The 23,160-nt window shown below is 37.4% G+C and overlaps 2 protein-coding genes across 6 annotated transcripts; both read right to left on the bottom strand.

The window, feature by feature from the left end:
- Window positions 1-182: 182 nt before the first annotated feature.
- pkig (protein kinase (cAMP-dependent, catalytic) inhibitor gamma) lies at window positions 183-21,154 on the bottom strand. 5 transcript variants are annotated; one of them, XM_026243810.1, is made up of 4 exons: window positions 20,910-21,154; window positions 17,197-17,247; window positions 3,113-3,291; window positions 183-999 (listed from the first exon to the last, which is right to left on the bottom strand). In XM_026243810.1, the coding sequence occupies exons 3-4, from the start codon at window positions 3,261-3,263 to the stop codon at window positions 917-919; spliced, it is 234 nt and encodes a 77-aa protein (XP_026099595.1). In that variant the 5' UTR covers window positions 3,264-3,291; window positions 17,197-17,247; window positions 20,910-21,154; the 3' UTR covers window positions 183-916. The 5 variants fall into 5 exon arrangements, with proteins under 5 accessions (XP_026099595.1, XP_026099596.1, XP_026099593.1 ...); XM_026243811.1 differs by lacking the exon at window positions 20,910-21,154 and adding an exon at window positions 17,345-17,472; XM_026243808.1 differs by lacking the exon at window positions 17,197-17,247 and having other exon boundaries at window positions 20,910-21,153.
- Window positions 21,155-21,631: 477 nt separating this feature from the next.
- ttpal (tocopherol (alpha) transfer protein-like) lies at window positions 21,632-23,125 on the bottom strand. Its single transcript, XM_026243806.1, has 2 exons — window positions 23,013-23,125; window positions 21,632-22,923 (listed from the first exon to the last, which is right to left on the bottom strand). Exons 1-2 carry the CDS (start codon window positions 23,022-23,024, stop codon window positions 22,645-22,647), a joined length of 291 nt encoding a protein of 96 aa, XP_026099591.1. The 5' UTR covers window positions 23,025-23,125; the 3' UTR covers window positions 21,632-22,644.
- Between the last annotated feature and the right edge of the window lie 35 nt (window positions 23,126-23,160).

The following is a 23,160-nucleotide window of genomic DNA, read 5'->3' as shown; positions in this document are numbered from 1 at the left end:
AAGTGCAATTTCAACTATTCAACACTATTTTTCATGTCCACATATTTAATGAGTATAATGAAGTAATGATTATACACTATCCATTACTTGTATAATCATTTTCATAAATTACACTATTTTTCTTCAAATACATCCAATCCCAACTTTAAAAAAAACAAAATAAATAAAGACACTGAAAGCAATAAAGTCATTCCTTTTATTTTGAGGTACTTACATTTATAGGTCACAATATAAATGCAATGTGTTTCAATGAGTGTTTCTGAGAGTCTGACAAAAACCACAAAACAGTGCCAGGAGCAGAAAGCATTAACTCAGATACTACATAAATATAGTTAATTATGTTACATTTGTGTTACAGTATATAATGAAGTATAGAAACAAACCTCTTCTGACCGCAGGCAATATTTGGGAATTCTGTTCTATAGTCAGACCACCTTCAACTGCAGTGGTCATTGTTTTAAAAAAAAAAATAATTAAACTGAGCCATCCATGTCATAGGCTGTAACAAAAAGGCTATATTTGGTACTATATCGTTTACAGTAGCTCTGAGTATTTGTTTTAACAGTAACTCAACACGAGATTGAACGGTTTAGTTTAAGTTTAGGATGGAAAAAATATCAAAACGCCTGTGCTTCTGCTCAACCGCTGTTAGAAAAAACAAACTTCCCTCACTCAGCGCTGTGGATGAATACAGTCCTCGACAGATTTGACCCATTTAGTGGTGTTTGCAAAGGCAGTGTCTTCTCCATCTGTCTCTTAGGCACTCAACAGCATGCAATGGGTGGACGTCCACCTTAATGGCAGTCTATGAGAGGAGCTCTTCACTGCTGCCTGACGAGCAAAGATGAGGAGAATTTTCAGGAGAAAAGGAGAGAACTCCCCAGCTTTCCTCTCTCCTCTGGGTCATTCTTCATCTTTATGACGGTCCCTCTGTCCCCGGTTTATCCTGGCTCCCAGATGCCTCTGCTTCAGGTGCTGGAGATCCAGAAGCATCTCCCTCTACAAGACACAGATATGACAAAACCCTTTTGCAACAACATTGCATGCCCAGTATATTCTCCAGCTAAACATTCTTAACAGAGTCCTCGTGGTCATGGGAAAGTCTCAGGTTATTTCAGAGATAAAAATGGTGCCAAGAATGTGAACTAAGGAAACTGGGTCAAATAGAGACAGATGCTGCTCTTATTTCAGTAGGAAAGAGTTGAAATTTCCCATACGAATAGGAAGCGGTTATCATTGAGAGGGCAGATAATAAATCTTTGTCACTGGTGACAGACTCCATTCAAACTCACCAAACCTATTCATGTTCAGTCTGGACACTGTGACCTTGTTAAGCCTTGTCCTGGATAAAGTAAGGGACGTTGTGAAAGAAAGGCCAGTGAAAGCCTTTGGTTCTCGTCCTCTTTTGTGAACGACACTTGTACTGGGTTCATGTATCACAGTCTTACCAAATTTACAAAGCAAGTCATTACAGGGGCCAAAATGATGCAGTGTTGCATAACAAATATGACCTGATAGACCACTGGCAGTCAGGAGACATTAGTGCGGTTCATGTGATGAAAGAGCAGATAGCTAAAAAACTAAAGTAAATTACTGCCGTCAGAATACCGAAAAATGTACTGAAGAAAATACCGGTGCAGAGTGTTTCTGCAAAGTTTTAAAGGTTAGCTTTCATAGCATTATATAGTCACTTAATATTACGGTTCACTTCTAGTGTTACATTTTTCTTGTTTACATGACATATTTCAGTGTAAAAAACTATAGATGATCTAATAGATAAATCGCAACTCTTAAATAAATACAAAAAATATATATATTATTTCTGTTATAGGAACATTCTAACAAAGCAAGGTTTTATTCTTAGATTCTTTGACATATAACATCAGTGCAAAACCACACACAACAAAACCACATTCATAGTCAAGGGGAGCAAAAAGGAGGAGGAGGATAAGCAGAAGTAGTTGAAGGTGGAGGAGAAGGAAGGGAGGAAGAGGAGGTGAAGAAAAACATGACAATGATGAATTGGAGGAGAAGGAGGATGTGTAAGGGGAGGCGGAGGAGAGAAAGAGACAGTGGTTGTTTAGGGGTGGTTGAAGGTGAAAGAAAGAGTGTAGGAGGAGAAGGAAGTTTAATAGAATACCGTATTTACCGTATATATAGTCACACTTTTGTTTCATAGTTTGGGTGGTCCGACGACTTATAGTCAGGTGCGACTTATTTAACAAAATTAATTTGACATGAACCAAGAGAAATTAACTAAGATAAATGAACCAAGAGAAAACATTACCGTCTCCAGCCGCCAGAGGGCGCTCTATGCTGCTCAGTGCTTCTGTAGTCTACCACTGTTAAAATGGAGCGCCCTCTCGCGGCTGTAGACGGTAATGTTTTCTCTTGGTTCTTGGTTCTAAATAAATGCGTTTTATAGTCCAGTGCGACTTATAGTCCGAAAAATATGGTAAGTAGAAAAAGAGGGTGGAAAAGGAGGATGAGGAGGACGATGAGAAGAAAAAGAAATGGGAGGAGAAAAAGTAGTAAGAGAAGAAGTTGTAGGAAGAGGAGGAGGATAAGTAGTAAGAGAATGAGGTTTAGTAAGAGGAGGAGGATTAGGAATAGGAGGAGAAGAATAAAGGGAAAGAGGTTTAGGGAGTGAAGGAGAAGTAGAAGAAGAAGGTTTAGAGAGAGGAGAAGAAAAAAAAAGCTGTGACTTATTTAGAATGGTGCGTCCTCCGGAGGTCGCAATTTAAGACTGCATACGTCATTGGGGAAGTCTCATTTAAGAAAACCAATCTCCGGAGGATGCAGCCTCCGAAATGAGAAGCAGCAAAAGTAGTAGTAGTAAGTAGTATAGCAAGGAGGTTTAGGGTGGGGAGGAGAAGAAGAAAAAGTAGGAGGAGGAGAAGAAGAGATGAGGAGGAGAATAAGATGATTAAGAATGATGAGACCAAGCAGAAGGATGAGAAGAAGAAGAGGAGGAGGAGACATAAGATGCAGAAGAAGAAGATAAAAGAAAGGAACACATGAAGAGGAAAAGGACGACAAAAGAAGGAGGGGTAGCAGAGGAGAATGTTGGAGCAATATCAAATACAGGAAGAAGTGAAGCTGTGTGATGTACCTGCAGCTTTCAGGTCCATCTGAGCCATGTCTTTGGTTAGTTCACCGGTCCCCACCGCTACTGCCTCTCCTTTAATGTCCGGCACCGCGTTCCTGCGACCTGTACGATCACAGGTTATGAACTCCGAATATGACGCCTCAACGTCCATCATCTGCTCACAAACTGCCCTCTCATTACACCTGAAAGAAACAAAAGAAAGAACATTTACTCTCTGTTAAGAAAGTAAGCAAGCCAACAGTTTGACTAAAATCTCTTTTGAGTAACTCTATATAAACCTGTGAATCTCTCAGTTTAGTAATGCCCATGACAGAACACGCCGTCTGATGAATTGGAGTAATTATTACTTCAGGGGCTCTATTTCAATGCTAAAGTTAATAGATTCAGCAGCTGAACTCATTTCATGGCCTAATTATATAAGAGAGCCAAAAGCATTCATCCAACCCTGGATGCATTCGTCATTCTTTTCATGCTTGTTTACACTCAGGGTTTCTTACGAGTATCAGTGCAAGCTTGCAAATGGAGCCTTATTGGCACGCAAACAAGAGATAAAAACTCAAAGCGATCGATTAGACACTTTTTGGATCATCAAACTGCTTTCAGGAAGGAGAGTCATGGGTGGGTGTTATGCTGAGCGAGGAAACCTCCCAGAGAAAGTATCCAAAACACATTAGCTGCTCGCTCACTAAGTGTCCCCTAAGTCATCATGCAAACCCCATTTACTTTAACCAGTGCTGGCGATAACGTCTCAAAAGTAACACGCTCCTATTAATCCTTACAGCATAATATCCTAATTACCTTTTCAATAATTATTTAAATGTATAACTATAATTTAAGATAGCCAGTTTCCATTTGAATAGGTTTTAAAAGGTAATTTATTCCTGTGATGCAAAGCTGAATTTATTTGCAGATCTTACTCCAGTCTCACATGATGTTTAAACATTTCTTAATATCATCATTTCTGTAGAATACAATTATAAAAAAAAAAAATAAACATATGAACCCCAAACGTTTGAACACTAGTGAAAATAAAGATTAATAAATGTCTAAAACCAAGACTAGTGTAAAAAGTAATGCAACAGTCCCATTTCTGCAAAAAAATAAATACATAAATAAAAATAAAGCAATGTTGCAATATTTTAAAATGTAGTTTTTGGTTCAAATTGTTTAGTATACTCTTTAAAATTAAAGGTGCTTAAAAAGTTTCTTCACAGTAAGCTATAAAATAACCATTTTTGGTCCTACAAAGAACCATTCAGTCAATGTTTCTTTGAAGGACCATCTCTTTCTTACCTTTTTATAATCTGAAGAACCTTCTTTCACCACAAAGAACCTTTTGTGAAGCAGAAAGGTTCTTTGGATGTTAAAGCTTCTTTATGGAACCGCTTAGACAAGAAAGGTACTTCTATGGTATCGTGAAGCACCTTTATTTTTAAGAGTGCACATACTACTCAAAGTCTTTCATAAAAAAAAAAAAAAAAGTAGTATCAATACTACATCTCTGAAATGTCTTTCCTTTTTCATTTGATATCACCAATCAATTCAGTCGTTTCATGATAGATAAAATCAAGTTCCCGTCTTGCATATCCTGTTTCACTAAGAGATGTATCACACTGGGCTGCAAATACAAATGTTGACTTCATGCGAGTTCAGCTGGCCTGTCTGAAGAGAAGAAAAAGGGATATACCAGAGGAATGTGAGAGGACAAGAGAAAGACCGCAAACACATTTAAATGTGATGCGATGTGTTGGAAGCCGAGGGGGAGGTAGTTAGGGAGAAAATTACAGGGTATAAATCATAATGCTGGTCTTCACTGCTCATCCCTCCTTTCTGCATCAGTCCTTCTCCTTGAATCACCCCTCTCCATCCCTTTTTCTTTCTATCCCTCCTCTTTTTTCTCTTTCTTTTTATAGTTCTCTCTCTCCCCTTCTATTCTTTTCAAACACTCCAGTAGTGCTGAGCAAATCAGGGGTGTTAGAACAATCAGGAAAGTGGGAGGGACATTTGACTTTAAAAGTACTGATTGTCTACCGAAATGTGGGCAGAGATTTTGCAAGCAATCTTCACGAGCAATGAGTAACTATGTCGGAATGTGTTGCGACAGAAGTTCACTTTTAAACATCACTTTTGTAAAATCAAGGGGTCAAAGTTTGGCTGGTTCAATAAGCCCATGCTAGTAGATTACAAAATTACATTGATGATAAAATGCTTTGCAATGCAGGTTAATCTCTGTTTTTCTTTGTGCAGTTTAAATCATATACACACAGAAGTACTATATTGCCACGAGAAAAATGTCGTTCCTTCAACATAGCATCTCAAGGCCTCGACTTCACATAGCGCGACCATGACAAGGATGTAGTTACCCCGACAAAATTATCTTGTGGCCAAGACATTACATCATGTTCCCACGAGTTTATGTCCACGAAAAATTTACTAAACCAAACATGTCCTCTCCCGGTCACCTGTCGCCACAGTGGGAAACAATGCAATCAACAAACGTTTTCTGAAGCGCAAGTTACTTTCAATTTTGATCGGTGCCATAGATAATGTTTATATCCAAACTGTAAACTTTCATCCCAGAGTTTCTGTGATAATCATGCTGCATGAACTGTATGGGCGAATTGTCGTAATTTAGAAATTGGATTGCATGGGTGTTTGAATGATTAATTGTACAGCTTTAAGTTCCAGAAGAAAAAATTCCTGTATTTTCCTCACCCTGTCATCCAAGATGTTCATGTCTTTCTTTCTCCAGTCAAAAAGAAATTAAGGTTTTTGAGGAAAACATTTCCAGGATTTTTCTCCATATAGTGGACTCCAATGGTGGCCAATGGATTAAAGGTCCAAATTGCATTTTCAATGCATCTTCAAAGGAATAAGGTATCTCTCATTTTCTTAAAAAAACATTTATAAATACAATTCTATACTTTTTAACCACAGATGCTTATCTTGCACTAGCTCTGCGAAGCGCATCCATGACTTCATGCATTATGTATAGTCATGTTGGAAAGGTCACACATGACACAGTAAGTAGTATTGAACTCCTTTTGATTTTCTTATTTGTAAAGGGTGTTTGATTTAGTCTTTACATGTTTGCTTTGTAAACACTGGGTTGGTACTTCTGCCTAAGTCTCGAATGACCTTTCCTACATAATGCGTTAAGGATGCGTAATGGATGCTAGAGTAAGATGAGCATTTGTGATTAAAGTATATAAATTACTAAAAGTTGCTAGTGTCTGGTAAATTAATAAATGTATATGTAAAATGTAGTGCAAGATGAGCATTTGTGATTAAAAAGCATATAATTTATTTATTTTTTGGAAAATGATCCTTTCACAAGATAAGACCCTTATTCGTTACTGAAACTGCAATTTGGACCTTTGACCTATTGGTCTCTGTTGAAGTCCACTATATAGAGAAAAATCTTGGACTGTTTTCCTCAAAAATCGTAATTTATTTTCGACTGAAGACAAGAAAGACATGAACATCTTATAAAATATTGCAATGTCAGTTTTTTTTCCAATAGCCAAGCAGCCGTATTCTGATGAATTCTGAAATTTAGCAAAAAACCCTAAGGCACTCAGCATGTTCAAGGAAGCTCCACATAGCACTGGTTTACATTATTTAGCATCATACTGAAGAGGATCTGCTGTGTTTTCCTCAGCTGTTTGCTATCATATCACAGCCTGTGCACATTCAACACCGGCCACTGTGTGTTTTATCAGGCTGAGTCATTACACATAACGTCTGCCAGCACCAGCATGTCAGTTACCCAGTATGCTCAACCTCATTGTCTGCCAGGACCTTGAGAAGTGTGAGCCAATTTCACTTTCATGCTAACTTTGTTGACGTGTTCTCCATATATCAACCTGTTTCCCCAGTATCTAATACTAGTACTCCTATGTCCTAGGTAATGCAGGAAGAGAGGTTTTTTTTTTTTTTTTGTGACCCAAGTCAGCAAAGGTCAGGCTCAGGTCACAGCAACTGATGAAGATTTGGAACAGTGACCTGCAGAGAGCTCAACTTCCCAGAGAAGAGGCAAACTGAAGAAAGAGTCAAACAAAGTGCATGAGGATTTTAAGAGACTCTTCCGCTAAAAAACACAAGCTGTGCTTCATTAAAAAAAGTAATCATGTCTTACTTTCACAAAAACTCAAAATATGCTTGAAATCCCAAGTTGAGGCCTGGCAATTAGTGGTTTAATTTTTAATGCTACTGTGGATTGCAAAAGGTTTGCTTTAATCATCCCTTACACAATTGTGTTTGACAAAAGCATGGGAATACAAACACACAACACACACACACACACACTCAAGTTTGGGGTCAGTTAGATTTTTTTTTTTTTTCAAAGAAAGAAATTTATATTTTAATTCAACAAGAACAATTTAAACTGATCAAATGTGACCGTAAAAAACTAGTAAATATTTCTATTTAAATGAAATTATGTTCTTTGTGTTCTATTCATTAAATAATCCTGAAAAAAAACCACCTTGGTTTCCACAAAAATATTAATCAGCAAAAATGTTTCCAACATGTATAATAATAAGACATGTTTCTTAAGCACCAAATCAGCATGATTTCTGAAGCTCATGTGAATCTGAAGACTGGAGTAATGATGCTGAATATTCAGCTTCGCATCACAGGAATAAATTCATTTTTAAAAAAACAAATTTTTAACATGGAAACCAGTTATTTTAGACTGTAATAGCATTTCACAGTATTACAATTTGTACTGTATTTCTGATTAATAAAACAGCCTCCGTGAGTATGAGAAACAACTTACAACTTTTGAACTTATTGTTTACATATTTTTAATTATTGTAATTTAATATTATGTCATTTCTTTTTTTATTATATAGTTAGCATGTTGTACCATCTCTTTTAATTTCTCTGCTTTTAAGTGGCCAATATAAAGTGCTGCAGCCTGGGAATCCTGAAGTAAAAGTTTCTATATTTAGTGAGTTTATCTGAGGCAACAGGGGGCTGTTGCTTTGCTTGGCTCAAATGTACAGTGTTCGGTTACTTTCCATTTACTCTCCCAAATTTCATTACAATAAAAGTTACACTAAGGCTCACTAGTAATTTGATACATTTTCCATGTGGCCCATCTGACTAAAACAAATCTTTTATTTGCTGATGGCGTTACAAGGAGGAGGAAATGGGAGCCAACAGCAGCTGTAGGCAGCGTCAGAGGACAAACGACGCAGGTGTGCGCAGTGTAAACATCTCACATACCAGAGGGAAAACAGCCTAGCCCTCGCCCTTAGCCTGCAATCCCCATAGGATCAAGAGTGAGAGTCTAACAAAAACACCAACTTGAGTGCTGACGTATTCATCATTTGCCTGAGTTCTGCATCGACAGCAGGCCTAAACAAATGACAAACCCAGGTTTTGCCTTTATTTAAATAATAATAAAAAAATAACCCAAAGAAAACCAGTGGAAGGAGTCTTGCTTCCACGCTCACAAGATGTTCCATGGTATGTCCAGTGTCTAAACCGTCTGCAAAGCCCACTGGGTAGATAAACACATTGCTCATTTCCATATTTGGACAAATCGTGAGATAGTAGACCCCATCATGAGAATGACATCCAGCCAACTAGATCTTTACTTAAAATTAGATTCAACCACAGATCTATTGAGAATAATGGGATAGTTCTGTCAAATAATTAAAATTCTGTCATTATTTACTCAAACATTTACTCAACATGTTGCCAAACCCATGTTTCTGAATGCATAATGAATATCTTGGTTTCCATTTTAAGAGAGGAGCACTTAGTTTTTTTTTTTTGTTGTTGTTGTTCTTGGTTCTCTATAGGCCATTTACATCAATCATGAAAACTATTAAAAGGCTCATTCAGCACCAATCATGGTTTTAAAGGGTTAGTTGACCCAAATATGAAAGGTCTGTCATTGATTACTCACCCTCATGTCATTCCAAATCCATTCATCTTCGGAACACAAACTACAATATTTTTGATTAAATCTGAGAGCTTTCGGACTTTGTATAGACCACAACACAGCTGACACGTTCAGTCTCAGAAATTTAGAAATGACGTCATGAAAATAGTCATGTGACATCAGTAGTACATCCTTAATTTTATAAGGCTATGAGAATAATTTTGTGTGCAAAGAAAACCAAAATTTCAGTGTTGGAGATGCGTTCATGAGAGTACCATGAAGGTTAAACCACTGATGTCACATGAACTATTTTAACAATGTCCTTACTGTGTTTCTGGGACTTGAATGTGGTAGTTTTGCTGCTGTCTGTGGAGGATCAGAAAGCTCTTGGATTTCAGAAATATCATAATTTGTGTTCCAAAGATGAACAAAAGGTTTAATTAAAATAATAGAATTCTAAAACTATTCCATCGTTTTTCTGCATCTTGGTCCATGCATAACTGCTCGAATATGTGGACAGTAAAAGTTAGCCCAGACATAAAGGAAAATTTTATATATATATATATATATATATATATATATATATATATATATATATATATATATATATATATATATATATATATATATATATATATATATATATATTCAAAATAAAGTCAAATAATAGGTCCTTCAGAAATGATGTCACTTTCCTCAGTTTATGAAGCTTGCATCCAATCACCTTGTTCCTAGAAAACACCATATATGGTCCTTCGGCAAAATTATCTGTCTTAATTATCAACGTTACGGCTGTAACGGAAAGACATTCTAGACCACAAATAGCACACTTCACCAACCTCAAGAGGGAAAGACACTTCCATGAAAAGCAAAGTGCTCAGACAGAGACAGAGAGGTGCAGCTCAGGAATGCACACTCAAAAAGAAATAAAAAGGCTGAGGTTAATATTATTACACCACAACACAAGCTAAATGTTTTATGGCCAAATATGCTCATCTCCAATATGCCTGTGGCTTTCAAGTGTAGAAACATGAATGCATATTGAGTGAGTCTCTGGCACTCTCCAGTCCATCAAACCGGTCATAGGGTGTGTCAATATAAGCCTAAGCAATTACATGCATGGTTTAAATACTTTTTGCTCATAACTGCTTGACTTCCTCCATCAGTCCAGGCTTGAAAGTGCATGTGGCCACTAAGCAAACTGTTCAGTCAATATAGGCCGGAAATGGATGGTGAAGATTGGACCCTTGGGACAAAAGGCCTTACTCCTCAGCAGCAGGAGATGAACTGTAAAAGCAAGAGGTTCAAAGTTTACTCTAGACACTTGATCTTCACCAAGATCACCTGTGGACTGAAAAGCCACCAATGGATCCCGTTTTCAGCTATCGCATCAAACTAATCTCATTAAACCTGCTGTAACATGAGCGTGGTCAATAACGGTCTCAGAAAGGATGACAATGTTTCTTTATTCTCTGTGTCACAGTGATGCTCTAATCATATAATGGCACAGTACAGTTGTGGGAGACTTATTGCAAACATGAATGCAGTGTGAATCAGCACACTTGCAAAGCAAATAGGTTTCATTTATAGCCCTCCATCCTTGTGGCTGTCGACTGAAGAATGGGAGATCTCCTGAACAGAGTGAAACAGGATCTCTCACTGATATTACGAACAAAGGTCCGCGAGCCCAGTGGAAGATACAAGTCTATTGCTACAACTCTACTGGGACCCTCAGTGGATCTGAGCGTAACGAAAACATATCTTGTGGTGGTTGCAATATGCCCAAACCAACAACCTTAAAAGTAATTTAAAATTTGCCAGAGGAATAAACCTGCATAAAAAAAAAAATGCAGCGGAATCTGCCAACAAGCCCTTCAGAATAAGCACAAATTTAAAAAAAAAGTTTGTTTGTTTATTGCTTTGTTATATTGTGAATCTCAGATTTTAAGTGTGCGCTCAGACTTTTGAACATATTGTGGCTGGATCCAGCTTAGTCCACGGTGAAAGCTGATGCTGCGATCCACAGTGCAAAGTTGATGTACTTCCTCAGCGACCAGCACGGATCAGCTCCAAGCAAAGTAGCTTCGCTTTCACAGTGGAACACACAGCGACTATACGACATGGAGACAGCGGCAACGAAAACAATGAGAGTAAGAGGCATGCCTTCTTTCTTTGCGTGAACATTTGTGCGGCATTATTCAAATCATTCCACATACTGACATAGACATGTGGGGGTATGTTAGAACGAGTCATTTCAGAGGACCTGGGCGAGTCCTAACTTTTATAAAGAAGATCTCTTTTGATTTGAGACTTTAGTCTTTGCAACTTCACAGATCTTCTGTATTCACCAAGAGCTTGTAACACTCCAGAGAAAAATCACAACATAAAAAAAAAAAAAATACTAATAATTGACAAAAAGTACGAGACCAAATGAACAAACATGAATAAACAAAAATAACTGAATGAATCACACAATGGGCGAACAAATTAATGAACAAATAAAACAAACTAATAGTGAATTAACTACTGAGTAAACAAATGTATGAACAAACATACTATAAAAAAAAAAACACATGAATTAATAAACTACTGAAACAAATAAACAAGTGAAAGCATAAATAAACAAATTAAATTTATGCATTTAACAGACGCTTTTAATCAAAAGCGACTTAGATTGCATTCAAGCTAACAATTTTCTACTATTAGGTGTTCCCTGGGATTCGAACCCCCAACCCAGCTAACGCAATTCTCTACCAGTTGAGCTACAGGAACAAAAAAAGAAATCAGTAATAAAACAAACAAATTACAGATTAGAGTAATACCTCTCAAAAGCCATTTTGTGCACCCTTTTTAATCAAAAAGGTGAAAGACATGGCAACCAGACTAAAATATGTCTGCTAGCATTTGTTTGCTTATTATGGCAAAAATAAAATACCCAAGAATCACCTAAAGGTGGCAAATGTAGGCTATAGAAAACCTCCTTTTCATATTTCCATTAGACAGACATGCACCCAATGCTGCAGGAATTTCAGCCCTTTTAACAGGGGTTTTAAAATGAAGGAGTCTGCTGATACTACATTAAAAGCTCCTGTTTTGGCAAGGGAACAAAGTTTATAATAGCTCACAAGGAATGAAGTAAGCTTGAAAAATGCCCCACATTCTGTCTTTATCAGGAAAGAATTTCTGGACACAGCGAAGCTGCATCTAATCAAGTTGAATAGACTCCAGCCTGTCTAAAGAAGCAAGCACATTTAGCTGCTCTTTAGATAAGTGCACCAGCTCCAGCACTCCCCTGTTTACTCAGATGAGCCACAGCTCAACTGAACCAACACTTTGTGTTCACATGACGTAATTGACTGCCCATTCAAGAAGAGAAAAAAAAAAAAAAAAAAACAACCATCGAGAAGGCATTGTTGTTTTTTGGCATTGGTAAATCTCACAATTCAAAATATACATTTCCTTCCACCTTTTGAAGAGTGTTGCTTTGTGTGTCCACATTTATTTTTCTGAATTTCCACACTGGAGATATTATTCAGGACCAAAAACAGTCACCTTCTTCCACTAACCAAACATTTCATGCTATAATGACTTCTTAAAATGCCAACTTCACAGTCCCCTAGCACTTCAGCTGCACTTTTCTTACAGCCTCTTATCAGCATACTGTAACATTTCACGGACCATGTTCAGCATCCCCTGGAAAAGGTTATGAGCCCACCGCGAGGGAACTGTTTGTACATTACACATTCACTGCACCTAAAATATGAGAGGAAGGATCTTTGACCGCTCATCACATTCTCCGGTGCAATTGCTTTCAAATCACCACAAACAACAACACTACAACACTACAGCAAAATAGTGGTAAAAAAACAAGTCATTAAGAAAAAAAAGATTTGAGTTTAAAAATTATATAAAAATATGCAAAAAAAAAAATAAATAGTATTTTAATCCATGTTTTGCATCTACAATTTAACTTCAATGATGTGACAAATACATTTTTAAAAGAACAATTACTTACAGGGGCCATATGATGTTGCTAAATTTCATTGGCGTAATGAAATGTGTTTATGTAGTTTAATGTTAAAAAACATTATTTTCCACATAATGTATATTATTGTTTCTCCTCTATGCCCCACCTTTCTGAAACATGTCGTTTTTTTTTTTTACAAAAATCATCATTCTGCAAAGTGTGCTCTGATTGGCCATCTAGTCAGTGCGGGGTGTTTGCTGAATGTCAAAAGCGTGTGTCTGAACATTTCCAGGGCCCTTGCCGTACAGTGATGCATGACCCAGTCAGAACACCGGCGCTACAATACAAAAACAATTATAAACGATTGTTTGAATAGAACAAACGTCTGAAGCCTAAGAGAAACATACAAAATGTGCAGAGCAGGGGGGCACGATGACAGGAATTGAGAACCGCTACTCTACACTGTTCAAAACACACGTTTGAATCGTCAGTGGCAAATCCTTTACATATGTAAACTTATTTATATCTACATTATTGATTGACATTTCTCAATTTCCCAATCCATGATTAGTGCAGTCACACCAGAGGGTGTTCATTTAAAAATATATATTAATAAAGATTTAATAAATTAAACTGTTCTTTGCGGCCTAGCAAAATCCCAAGGCAAAAGAAAAAAAGACTTGAGTTTTTCTACTGTACATCATGGCAACTACCCAAATATTATGAGAGATATGGCTCCATTTTATAATGCTGTTGGCATAGATCAGATGTCCAAAATCCTATAAGCAAATGTTTTATGCCAAACACAGCTTGCATGTAAAACAAAATAGCTCTGAAATGTGTGATGGGCATATTGTCACGGAGGTGGCATGAACACTGTGCAAAGCAAGAAGAGAATCTGCCAGGCCTGCAGTCATGCTGCTTGTGGATGAGACTGTGGTATCACCCACACGTGACTCACTCTCATTCGTCCTCCGCTAATGCCCAACAGGACCGGCGCCACTCTATGCATGAAGATTTTACAGAGGATCAAGACGAGAATTGCAAAGCTAATGCAGAACTTTTGCGGTCAGGCAAAAGAGGAAGTTTTTCTCATGTCATCGAAACCCTTTCAGCTCCCTGGGTGCAGAACGAAGAGCAGCTACAATCTAAAGATTTTCAAAGCCACTAAGAAGCAATTAACCGAAGGTTAGGAAACGATCGCCAATTCGAGATTAAAGCCATTTTCCCGTACTGATATCAGGAGGCTTTTAGTTCACAGGGTCCTTGAACTGAGTGTGTATTTGGTGTTATTTCATGAAACAAAGTGTTAGCATTTAAAAAGGCTCAGGGAGATGAAGGTGTGCGACCGCCGCCTCTTTACTAATGCAGGAGTTGACGGGCTTCATTTCCCTGTGTGGGAAATTTCCCTCCCTTTTGATATCAGAGCAAATATTAAATAATAATGAGGACACTGCAGGGAGACCGAGTCAAATGTTAAGGCAGTTCGAGCCAGCTGAACTTTAGATCCGACACACAAATACACAAATCCAGCTTTAATAATTGCGCAGCACCAACACGGTCTCAACATTATTTGCCTGGCACAGGTGGCCACCTCAATGTATTTGCCTCATTGTTTGAAAGAAACACCAAGCTTCAGACTTCACCAAAATAAAGAGCAAAGAGCTTGTGGTTTGTCTTCCTTCCTACTTCAAATACAATTAATATCTATAATAAGCAGGAATGAAAACGTACCAACTTGAACTCTTGTGAAAATACAGAAGACTGCTATTTTCCCAAATGAAAGCACAGAAGAGTTTTAATTTGAAATGTTCTGAGGGCAGAAGGAAAAAGGTCTCAATTAAGCAATCATTTTCCTGTCTTCTAAAGGGTTTCCTTTTAGACCACTTTAGAGGAAGCAAAACTTCTATGCGTCATTGAAAGATGGCATCTATTTTTTCTACTGTTACGATGACATGCAAGCCCACGATGAAGTGTACAGTCAACGGTCACAGTCAATCATCCGGCCAGAAAATGGGCGTTTGCTGGGAGAGTGAGAGAGCTTAAATCTCTGTCTGAGCCAAGAGTATCAGATGTCTGAATCAATCCACTGTTTATTTGGAGGCATAATTACCACTTGTTGTTTTTATGTGGCTCTTTCCCCAATTAAATTCACAGCATGGAGGCGAGAGAGCGAGGGAGTGTGCTAAAAGAGTTTAGGATTTCCCCATGAATCACACATCAGACTATGACAACAGTAACTGAAGGGAGGGGTCTTTGCTGAGTCATGAACAGGTGGGGTCATTCAGAAGACGACAGCGGGAGTTTATTTGACTGGAAATGTTGGAAAAAAATTTTTTTTTAAAAACTCCCCAAAATTCTTTCATTATTTACTCACTCATGTCAATTAAATCTCCTTCTTCTGTGAAAAACAAATGGAGGACAACTTTAGCATACTTTGGTTTCCACGAATTAACCAACCATGATGTAACAAATTGGAATATTCATGCATATTCAAATCAAATGAATAAGATTTAATTGCTACTGCGGAGAGGGAGGTTTTCAGTGCCTTAATTTCAGTCTGATTGGTCTCAAACAATGCTACTGGCTCAAAATATAGTGCATTAGTAGTGGGCTCCAGTTATTAACAGGTAAAAACGTCAGGCAAACCATTGTACAAGAATAATGTCTTTTAAATTGTTTCTAAAATGTAATGATTGGAGATTTACAGCATTTTTATGCACATGCAAACTCTTTGCCAAACATTCAAAAGGTCACACGCCTCCTGAAAATAATCATGCTGCTTGGAAAATGAATGGTTTGCACACAAATAACAGTACCTATCCAAACCAAAAGCCACACACTGAAATATGCTCACCATCATCTGCACCCTGCTATTACTGCACAAACAGTAGCATAGAGATAATGTCAATGATCAACAAGATCCTCAAATGTAAAGAAACATACACATTTTTCTAGCAAGACCAAAGCTGTGGGAAAGTGAAGAGTGCACACAAAAATCTATGTTCTTTCTCTATTTACTCACCCACGTGTCATTTCAAACCCATTAAGCTACATTATTTTCTTTACAATAAAATAGTGAAAGTAATAGTCAAATTATATTTCTAAAGAATTTACACAGGTTTTTGCCATATACAAGCAGACGAAAAACAATACAAAAGTGACAACATTAAATTGTCTTCTAAAATAAAATGATATCATTACTTAAGGAACAAAATTCATTGAAAATATTACAAATTTAAAATAAATGTCTGGAATGTCTTATGGCGCGTGTTTGACGTCTTGAGGTTAGTTGCTTCTGATTTGACAGCTGCAGAAGTGATTCTTAATATTATCAGTAACTGTTACTTTAAAAATAATTTTTTTTTTTTACACATATATGGAGGAAAAACAAATACTGGTTTGGAATGACATGAGGGCAAGTAAATAATGACAGAAAGTAAATTTTTGGCTCAACCATTCCTTTAAAGGGCAGGATATTGTCTCTTTGACAGGGCCTTGTTACACACATCCAGTTCTGCTCTTGCATTAAACACATGGCCTTAACAGGAAGCAGGTGGGACGTCTGTCCTTGTCATTTATGTCCTTCTCCTGCACCCGAGGTCTGACCGCGAGACAGAGAGAGAGAGAGAGAGAGAGAACCAGAAACACTGTACAAGTGAGCATCTGGAGTGCAGACAGACAAAAACTAAATACAGACATATTTATTATGTTAAAGGTGAAAGTTCACACAAAAAAATGTTACATTGATTGGACCCCACTGACTGTCACTGCCAGCCTTTCATTGCGTTGTTAAAGTATCTTCTATTGTGTTTCACAAAGGAATCAGGATAGAAGGTCATACGGATTTGGAATGACATGATGGTGAGTACATGACGACAATTTTCATTTGGGTCTATAATACCAATTCTACAGAAAATAATGCATAACTTAACTCTTCAAGTGTTCATTAAACAGTCAACCACGGTTTGTGGAAAGTTTTGTCCTCACTGACAACCTGGATAATATAAATGATCCCAGAAAATACTCTTTAAACAAAAGTACAGCCGTACTACAAATACAAAATACTAGGAGATAAACTGAACATCCTTGTGGTAAAACACCTGAATGTTTCTTCTTTTTGCTGCCCCATCCTTAACCCTTTTCTCACTTCCAATTAACAGTACTTCAAGCTAACAACCATTATCCAAACTTATAGTCACAGTATCAGCTTCAATTACTTACCAAACACATTCCAAGCGCTAATGACATGGTGCTCCAAAGCTCTCGGAGGACCTGAATAAAGACAGATTTATTTTAGTCCATAAGAGAAGCAGAAAGCAGCATTATCTGATCCTAGCGTTTATAAGAGAGCCTCCTCTCATTCTCTCGCTTTCTGTCTGCCTCTCTCTTTCTCCTTCCCGTCTCTCTCTCTCTCCGCAGCGAATGGATCCCACACAGCTGCAGCACGCCTCTCTCCCACAGAGCAGGGAGGATGTGGGCGTAAAGTGATTTGATTTGCTCCAAGTTGTGAAGAGACGAAAACAAGTCAAACATATCCTGAGAGCAGCTTTCAAATCTTGAATGACAGCCTGAATGAATCTGACCAACGGCTTCGGCAAGAGCCCGCATAAGTGCATGAAAGCCACACTGACCATGTTTATATGGACATGAAAATTTGGAATAATATCAGAACGTGGTCATATATGTCAATGTTGTAAGCGCCATGTAAACACATTGATCAGCCAATATTCCAGTCAGAACTGCCATGCAAGTATTTGAGCCAAGTAGAATGCAATTTTACAAAAAAATAAATAGGCTTATAATAATAATAATAATAATAATAATAATAATAATAAAAGCAATTATGAGTGCTATAAACGGACAGAAAAAGATTTAGAGTCAGGAGGATACGGACTCTTTTGTTCAAACACTTAAAGAAATGAATAAACAATCAAACAGACAGAAACACTGTAAGAGTCTCTTCACCAACATTTTGCAATTCAATGTGCTCCTGTGTGCTGTTGTCAAGGACATGAATGAGAATTAATGAGTTGATTACATTTTCAATCTATTTTTACTAATTCGGCAGAGTAAAAGGCCAGAACAAGCAATACTGAGAAAAGAGCAGGCATGTAGTTTAATTTATTCATTTATACAGAGAACAGCTGTGTGAGGCAAGTGACAAGTGCTTTTCAGAACAAAGTGTTAACTTGAATATGGCAAACAAAATATTTAAAAAAATGCAACTTCCAAATATGAACAAAAAAATACTTTAATAGTATATAAATAATACCATAAGACTGATATGGACCTCAACTGAAAAACTATTTATACTAAGACAACTGTGGATATAGATTTATGCGTTTCAAGAAAATGTCAAAGCCTGATTCACTCAGCAACAGCCGTGCAAATTCCTGCAAGATATATTAAGCTGCAAGTATTTAATTGTATTGATACTATAAAGCTGTACATTTCATGTGCAATAATAATAATAATACTCTGAACAGCCCTCCCAGCAGGCTATAACAGAGCGGAGAATTACTTCCCAGCAATACCGTTATAATATCAACAGCTTTGTTGAGGAGGCCCTCAAGACCCTGTAGCACTGAAACTCAATCAAAGCACTTGTGCACACCAAATTATTTCGGGACAACAAATACGATTTTGTGAAGCTTACAGGTCAAAAGCTACCAGTGAAAGACCCCACAAATAGCCTCTGGTTTGAGCTGAGTGATTTATACATTTAAATTAATGCATCAACAAAACGACTGTTGAGTAACCTAGTATTCACTACACCAGTTAGAAAAACTTTTATAAAAATAGAGAGAAAAACAAATCGAAACAAAAACAACCACAAAAGCCCTCAACAGATACTGCGGCATGATAATGGCTCAAGTACTAATGCAAAACTCTTGCTGTAGACTGACCTGGACGTGTCATGCAAATGAGCTTTTCACTTAAACCAAAGACTGACAAGAGCACTAACCAAAGTGAGAGCTGCCAGCAGAAAATAATGCTTCTGCTACATCACAATGATAAATGGTAATAGTCACAACACATCATTGAGTACCACTACCTGCCATTTCATCAACCTACTCTAGCAGAAGAAGCCAAGTGGATGAGGACTTGCTGGAATAATATCTTATGACTCCGAGGTCCAAAACAGCAGTTGCTAGTGAAGTTGTTGGGCCAGAGATAGAAAGTAGGACAACCAAGCTCATGAGAGCAGGAAAAGATACCAGCTGCACAGAACAAGCTGACAGTTTAAGTCACATATCATGAAGTTCATTAAAACACCAATCTGTTATAATACGGTCTAATGTCCACTGTACCATCAAATATTAAAAGCCACTCTACAGAATTAGCTTCAGACGAACCGTCTGGATACATTTACACAGCTCACATGACTTTGAAAAATTAAGAAAGCCAATGACAATGAAGTGATTGTTCGAGATCGTTTCGCTTCGGATTGTTCATTGTTGACGTGCAGCTCATCAAAACGCCTCAGGGAATCAAGTCTATGATGTCTTTGAGCTCAAGGGTCCGATGAATGTAGTAACCTAAACAACGGACTCCTCACAAGTGAAAGAGCTAAAAACAGACCATCTTGCATATTTAATGTGGAGATCAGCGCAAACAGGTCACCCACACACACTAAAACTGATTGCATTTGAATTCTGTAAATGTCTTTGGCACGTCTTCAGGAGTGTGCCGCCAGAGCACTCGATCATAATAAACATGTCCGCACATGATTGAACCACTGAAAGTGGCATAGCTGATGCCTTCATTGTTACTATATTACTGTTGTACTCATAGAAAATACTCTTTAAGAGATAGTTCACCCAATAACGTTGTTCCAAAACCATTTTGAACTAATTAAGACATTTTTAATATGCTCTCATCATTTATGCCCATCTGTTAAGAGGTACACTATAATTTGCAAGCTTCAAAAGGTACTAATTGGCATCTTAAAATAAATCCATACGAATCAAGTGATTTAACCCAAGGCTTCTGAAGAGATATGATCATGTTACATGATGAATAAATGTAATTTTGCCTTTAATTCATATATAAACATTGATCAACACATAAAGGTACACATCAAACATAGGCGACCGAATGCTTACTTGAAGGAAATTTTGGTTGGATGGACTTTAAATTGACATATATTATTGATGAGAGAGAATAAATAAATATTAATTTGTGTTACTAAGATGAATGAAAGTCAGTCTTATGGATTTGGAAGGATATATTTTCTTTCTTTTTTTTGGATTAACTAACCCTTGAATGTCTAATGTCTAAACTTGTGAAGACATCCTTCCTCTTAGAAACAAGAGAGTATATAAAGGCTTTTGTCATAAAGAGGCAGTTGAAAAATAGATTTTATGTCATCCTTCACTAATCGTCATGCTCTCAGGAAGGTTGTCAGTTTCTTACATTTGGCCAACCATCTCCTTTCGTGATCCAAAGAATAAAGGCTGGAACAAAATAAAGATCATTTTTCATTTTAGGGACCACTGTCCCTTTAAGGTTCCTGCATGCACATTGGCAAACGTTGTGTTTTGCCTATAAAAGCAAAAACACTTGGGGAATTGGATTAGTAAACAGTGGCCAAGTAAAGAAAAACAACCCAGACCATTTCATTAAACCAACACCAACTACAGATTTAGATTAGGCAGAATTTACATTTGTTTTGAATATTTTCTAAACGTACAAATGCTGGAATTAAACCAGATAAGCCCTTACATCACTCCTTCATACTTGAAAGTCCACTCTAACATAAAGAAGCGTCACGAATCATAGCAATTTAGCCACAATATTACAGCAAATATATAGCGTGATCCACAAAAAAAAGTAACGTGCCAGTGTGTTTTGTTACATTTGTAACGCTTGTTGTCTTACTACCGAAACTGTATCGGTTGTAGTCAATCATCATCACTGTAACAAGCACTAACCTTGATCCGCTTTACTTTCTTCCACTTGTTACTACGCCTTACGCCATTCACTGTTTGTCGGGATTCCCCTTCATTCCCAAACGCTCTTCCCGCATTCCACACTCCGCTTCAATGGATTTTAACTGATCTTTTCGGAGATTCCTAGTCACATTCAACGCTCCACTGACAGCCTTATGAACACAATCAGAAAGACTGATAGGGCTTTAAACAGCTGTTTCCAAAATGGAGTGATCCCACAGCCAATCACACTCCGTCTGCTCTCTTACCAATAACAGCACTTCGCTTTGTTCACGCGGAGAAGATGCTTGCGTGAAAGAAAAAAATGTGCGCTGAACAGTAACTTTGAACAATCCGCATCTTTAAATGTTTGTTTTTAGGAAGATTTATGAAAAGCAATCAGTTTCCAAGCTGAGGCACGTCACTGCGACTGCTGAATACCCTCACAAAAAAAATTACCATGGTAACCAGTTTCCGCCAAAATTCCATACCAGTGATTTTTTTTTTTAAATTATGAAAATGTGTAAACTGAGCCTCCGCTGTTAGCAAAAATGAACAAATTAAGCATGGTCATTTCTGAAAACTTTATACTTTGAGGAAGATATCAATGTAAGGTATTTTGTGCCAGTGAAGACATTTTCCAGCAAGGAAGTGTGCTAGTGGATGAAGTTTCTGTCAGATGGTGAATGTCTCCATCTTCTGGTGAACGCCATACTACACAGCACTTCTTCAGCCAACCCAAAATGTCCATCTTTATTGACTGTTTCACAAAATATTTAAATAATAAGATATGTCTACAATACTGACATTAAATATAAGGCTTAAAAATAAGGCATAAAATGTGCTCAGTAAGACAAAAATTAAATTACATCCCTTAATACTTAAAATAAAACAAACCAGTTATGTTTACAAGGTGTATACAACATGAAAGGTTAATATTCATCTGAACAATTTTGGCAAATGACAATATACAAACACACACTGTGAACTGGCCACTTAACTTTAAAAAATATTGTGTTGTTGAGATACAAATAAGTGACTGACCTCAGATTAATATGCTTTACATGTACCACTATCTGATGTCTAACCAATTCTAAATCTTATTACATAACTTACAATGACAATGGTATTGTGTGTACAAACAATTGAACGCACACTCACGAACAGTAAAAGACATAAACAAGGAAAACTATATTTTAGAGCTGTCCACAAATTGGAAATAAACATGGTCATTATTTAATTCTCTATAGGATAAAATTATAAACTAATCTTTTGGACTGAGGCTTTTAATTTTAAAAATGCACATTGTTATTGCTTTGGATATAACTGACATGATCCACCATCTCCAATGTGCCATCTAAATCCTCTATTTAATTAACCTTTCTAAATATCGAATTTTCCCTTCACCGTAAATTAAGGCAAGCAATATTTGATTTGTGACATAAAATAAGAATGATATAGTGCTGAGCATTGTTTTATACATTTAAATACTCATTGTACCAAATACAGACACAGATTAAAACCCAAGGCAATGAGTATTCTGTAAATGATTTTGAATCAAGTGTGTAAAACAGATGGTAACCTGATTAAGCCAAAGCAATAAGAATATATCCAGCATCTAAATGGCTGTCTGTACTAGATATTTTAAATGGTCAGATTCATCCGGTGACCTGTGAATACATAGTTGGTCATAGCTAAACAAATGTTTCAGAAGAAGCCATTGCACATTGCCAGGAGGTCAGTAACAATAATAAAGCTGGGAGCGCAGATGTCTGAAGGAGTCATCTCCATGTGCGCCAGCTTGCTCTCCTTCAAACAGCATGGAGTCTGGCATAATGACGCCCTCCAGAGGATCAGGCTGACAGAACTCCACCACAAACTCTTCCTCAGCCCCCAGCAGCGTTCTGGACCAGGCAGACATGTCAAGTCTTCCAGCCACACCTCCATACTCTTGAGGCAGCACAGACTGAGGAATGACTCGATGGAGAGAGGCCAAGTCTGAACCGTGAAGGACATACTGTTGGGAGAAAACAGGCTCTTGATTCCATTATTATTGTGCTAGAAATGTCTGTGCGTAAATACCAGGATAAAAAGGCGGTTACTTACCCTTTCAGCCATTTTCTCTTTCAGAAATGGCTTAATTATTGCAAAAATGCCCTTGAAGATACGTGGTTCATTTACAATGTTTACAGCCTTTATTCTGATTGGGAAGCCATCCTGAAAGACAAAAGCAGCAGGCGCCAGTGTTAAAAAA

Source organism: Carassius auratus, unplaced genomic scaffold (genome assembly GCF_003368295.1).
Source record: "Carassius auratus strain Wakin unplaced genomic scaffold, ASM336829v1 scaf_tig00004557, whole genome shotgun sequence".
In the NCBI taxonomy this organism is placed as follows: Eukaryota; Metazoa; Chordata; class Actinopteri; order Cypriniformes; family Cyprinidae; genus Carassius; species Carassius auratus.
The sequence above is the reverse complement of the archived record's forward strand: the minus strand, read 5'-3'. Positions and strand labels throughout refer to the sequence as shown.

Bases quoted from the DNA above. Each gene is read 5' to 3' on its own strand.
- pkig (XM_026243807.1), bottom strand. From the start codon at position 4,837: ATGTGTTTGCGGTCTTTCTCTTGTCCTCTCACATTCCTCTG. The intron at 3,292-4,796 runs GTATATCCCTTT...TGTTTCTTTCAG, and splicing joins TGTCCTCTCACATTCCTCTG to GTGTAATGAGAGGGCAGTTT. The intron at 1,000-3,112 runs GTACATCACACA...TGTGTCTTGTAG, and splicing joins GATGGACCTGAAAGCTGCAG to AGGGAGATGCTTCTGGATCT.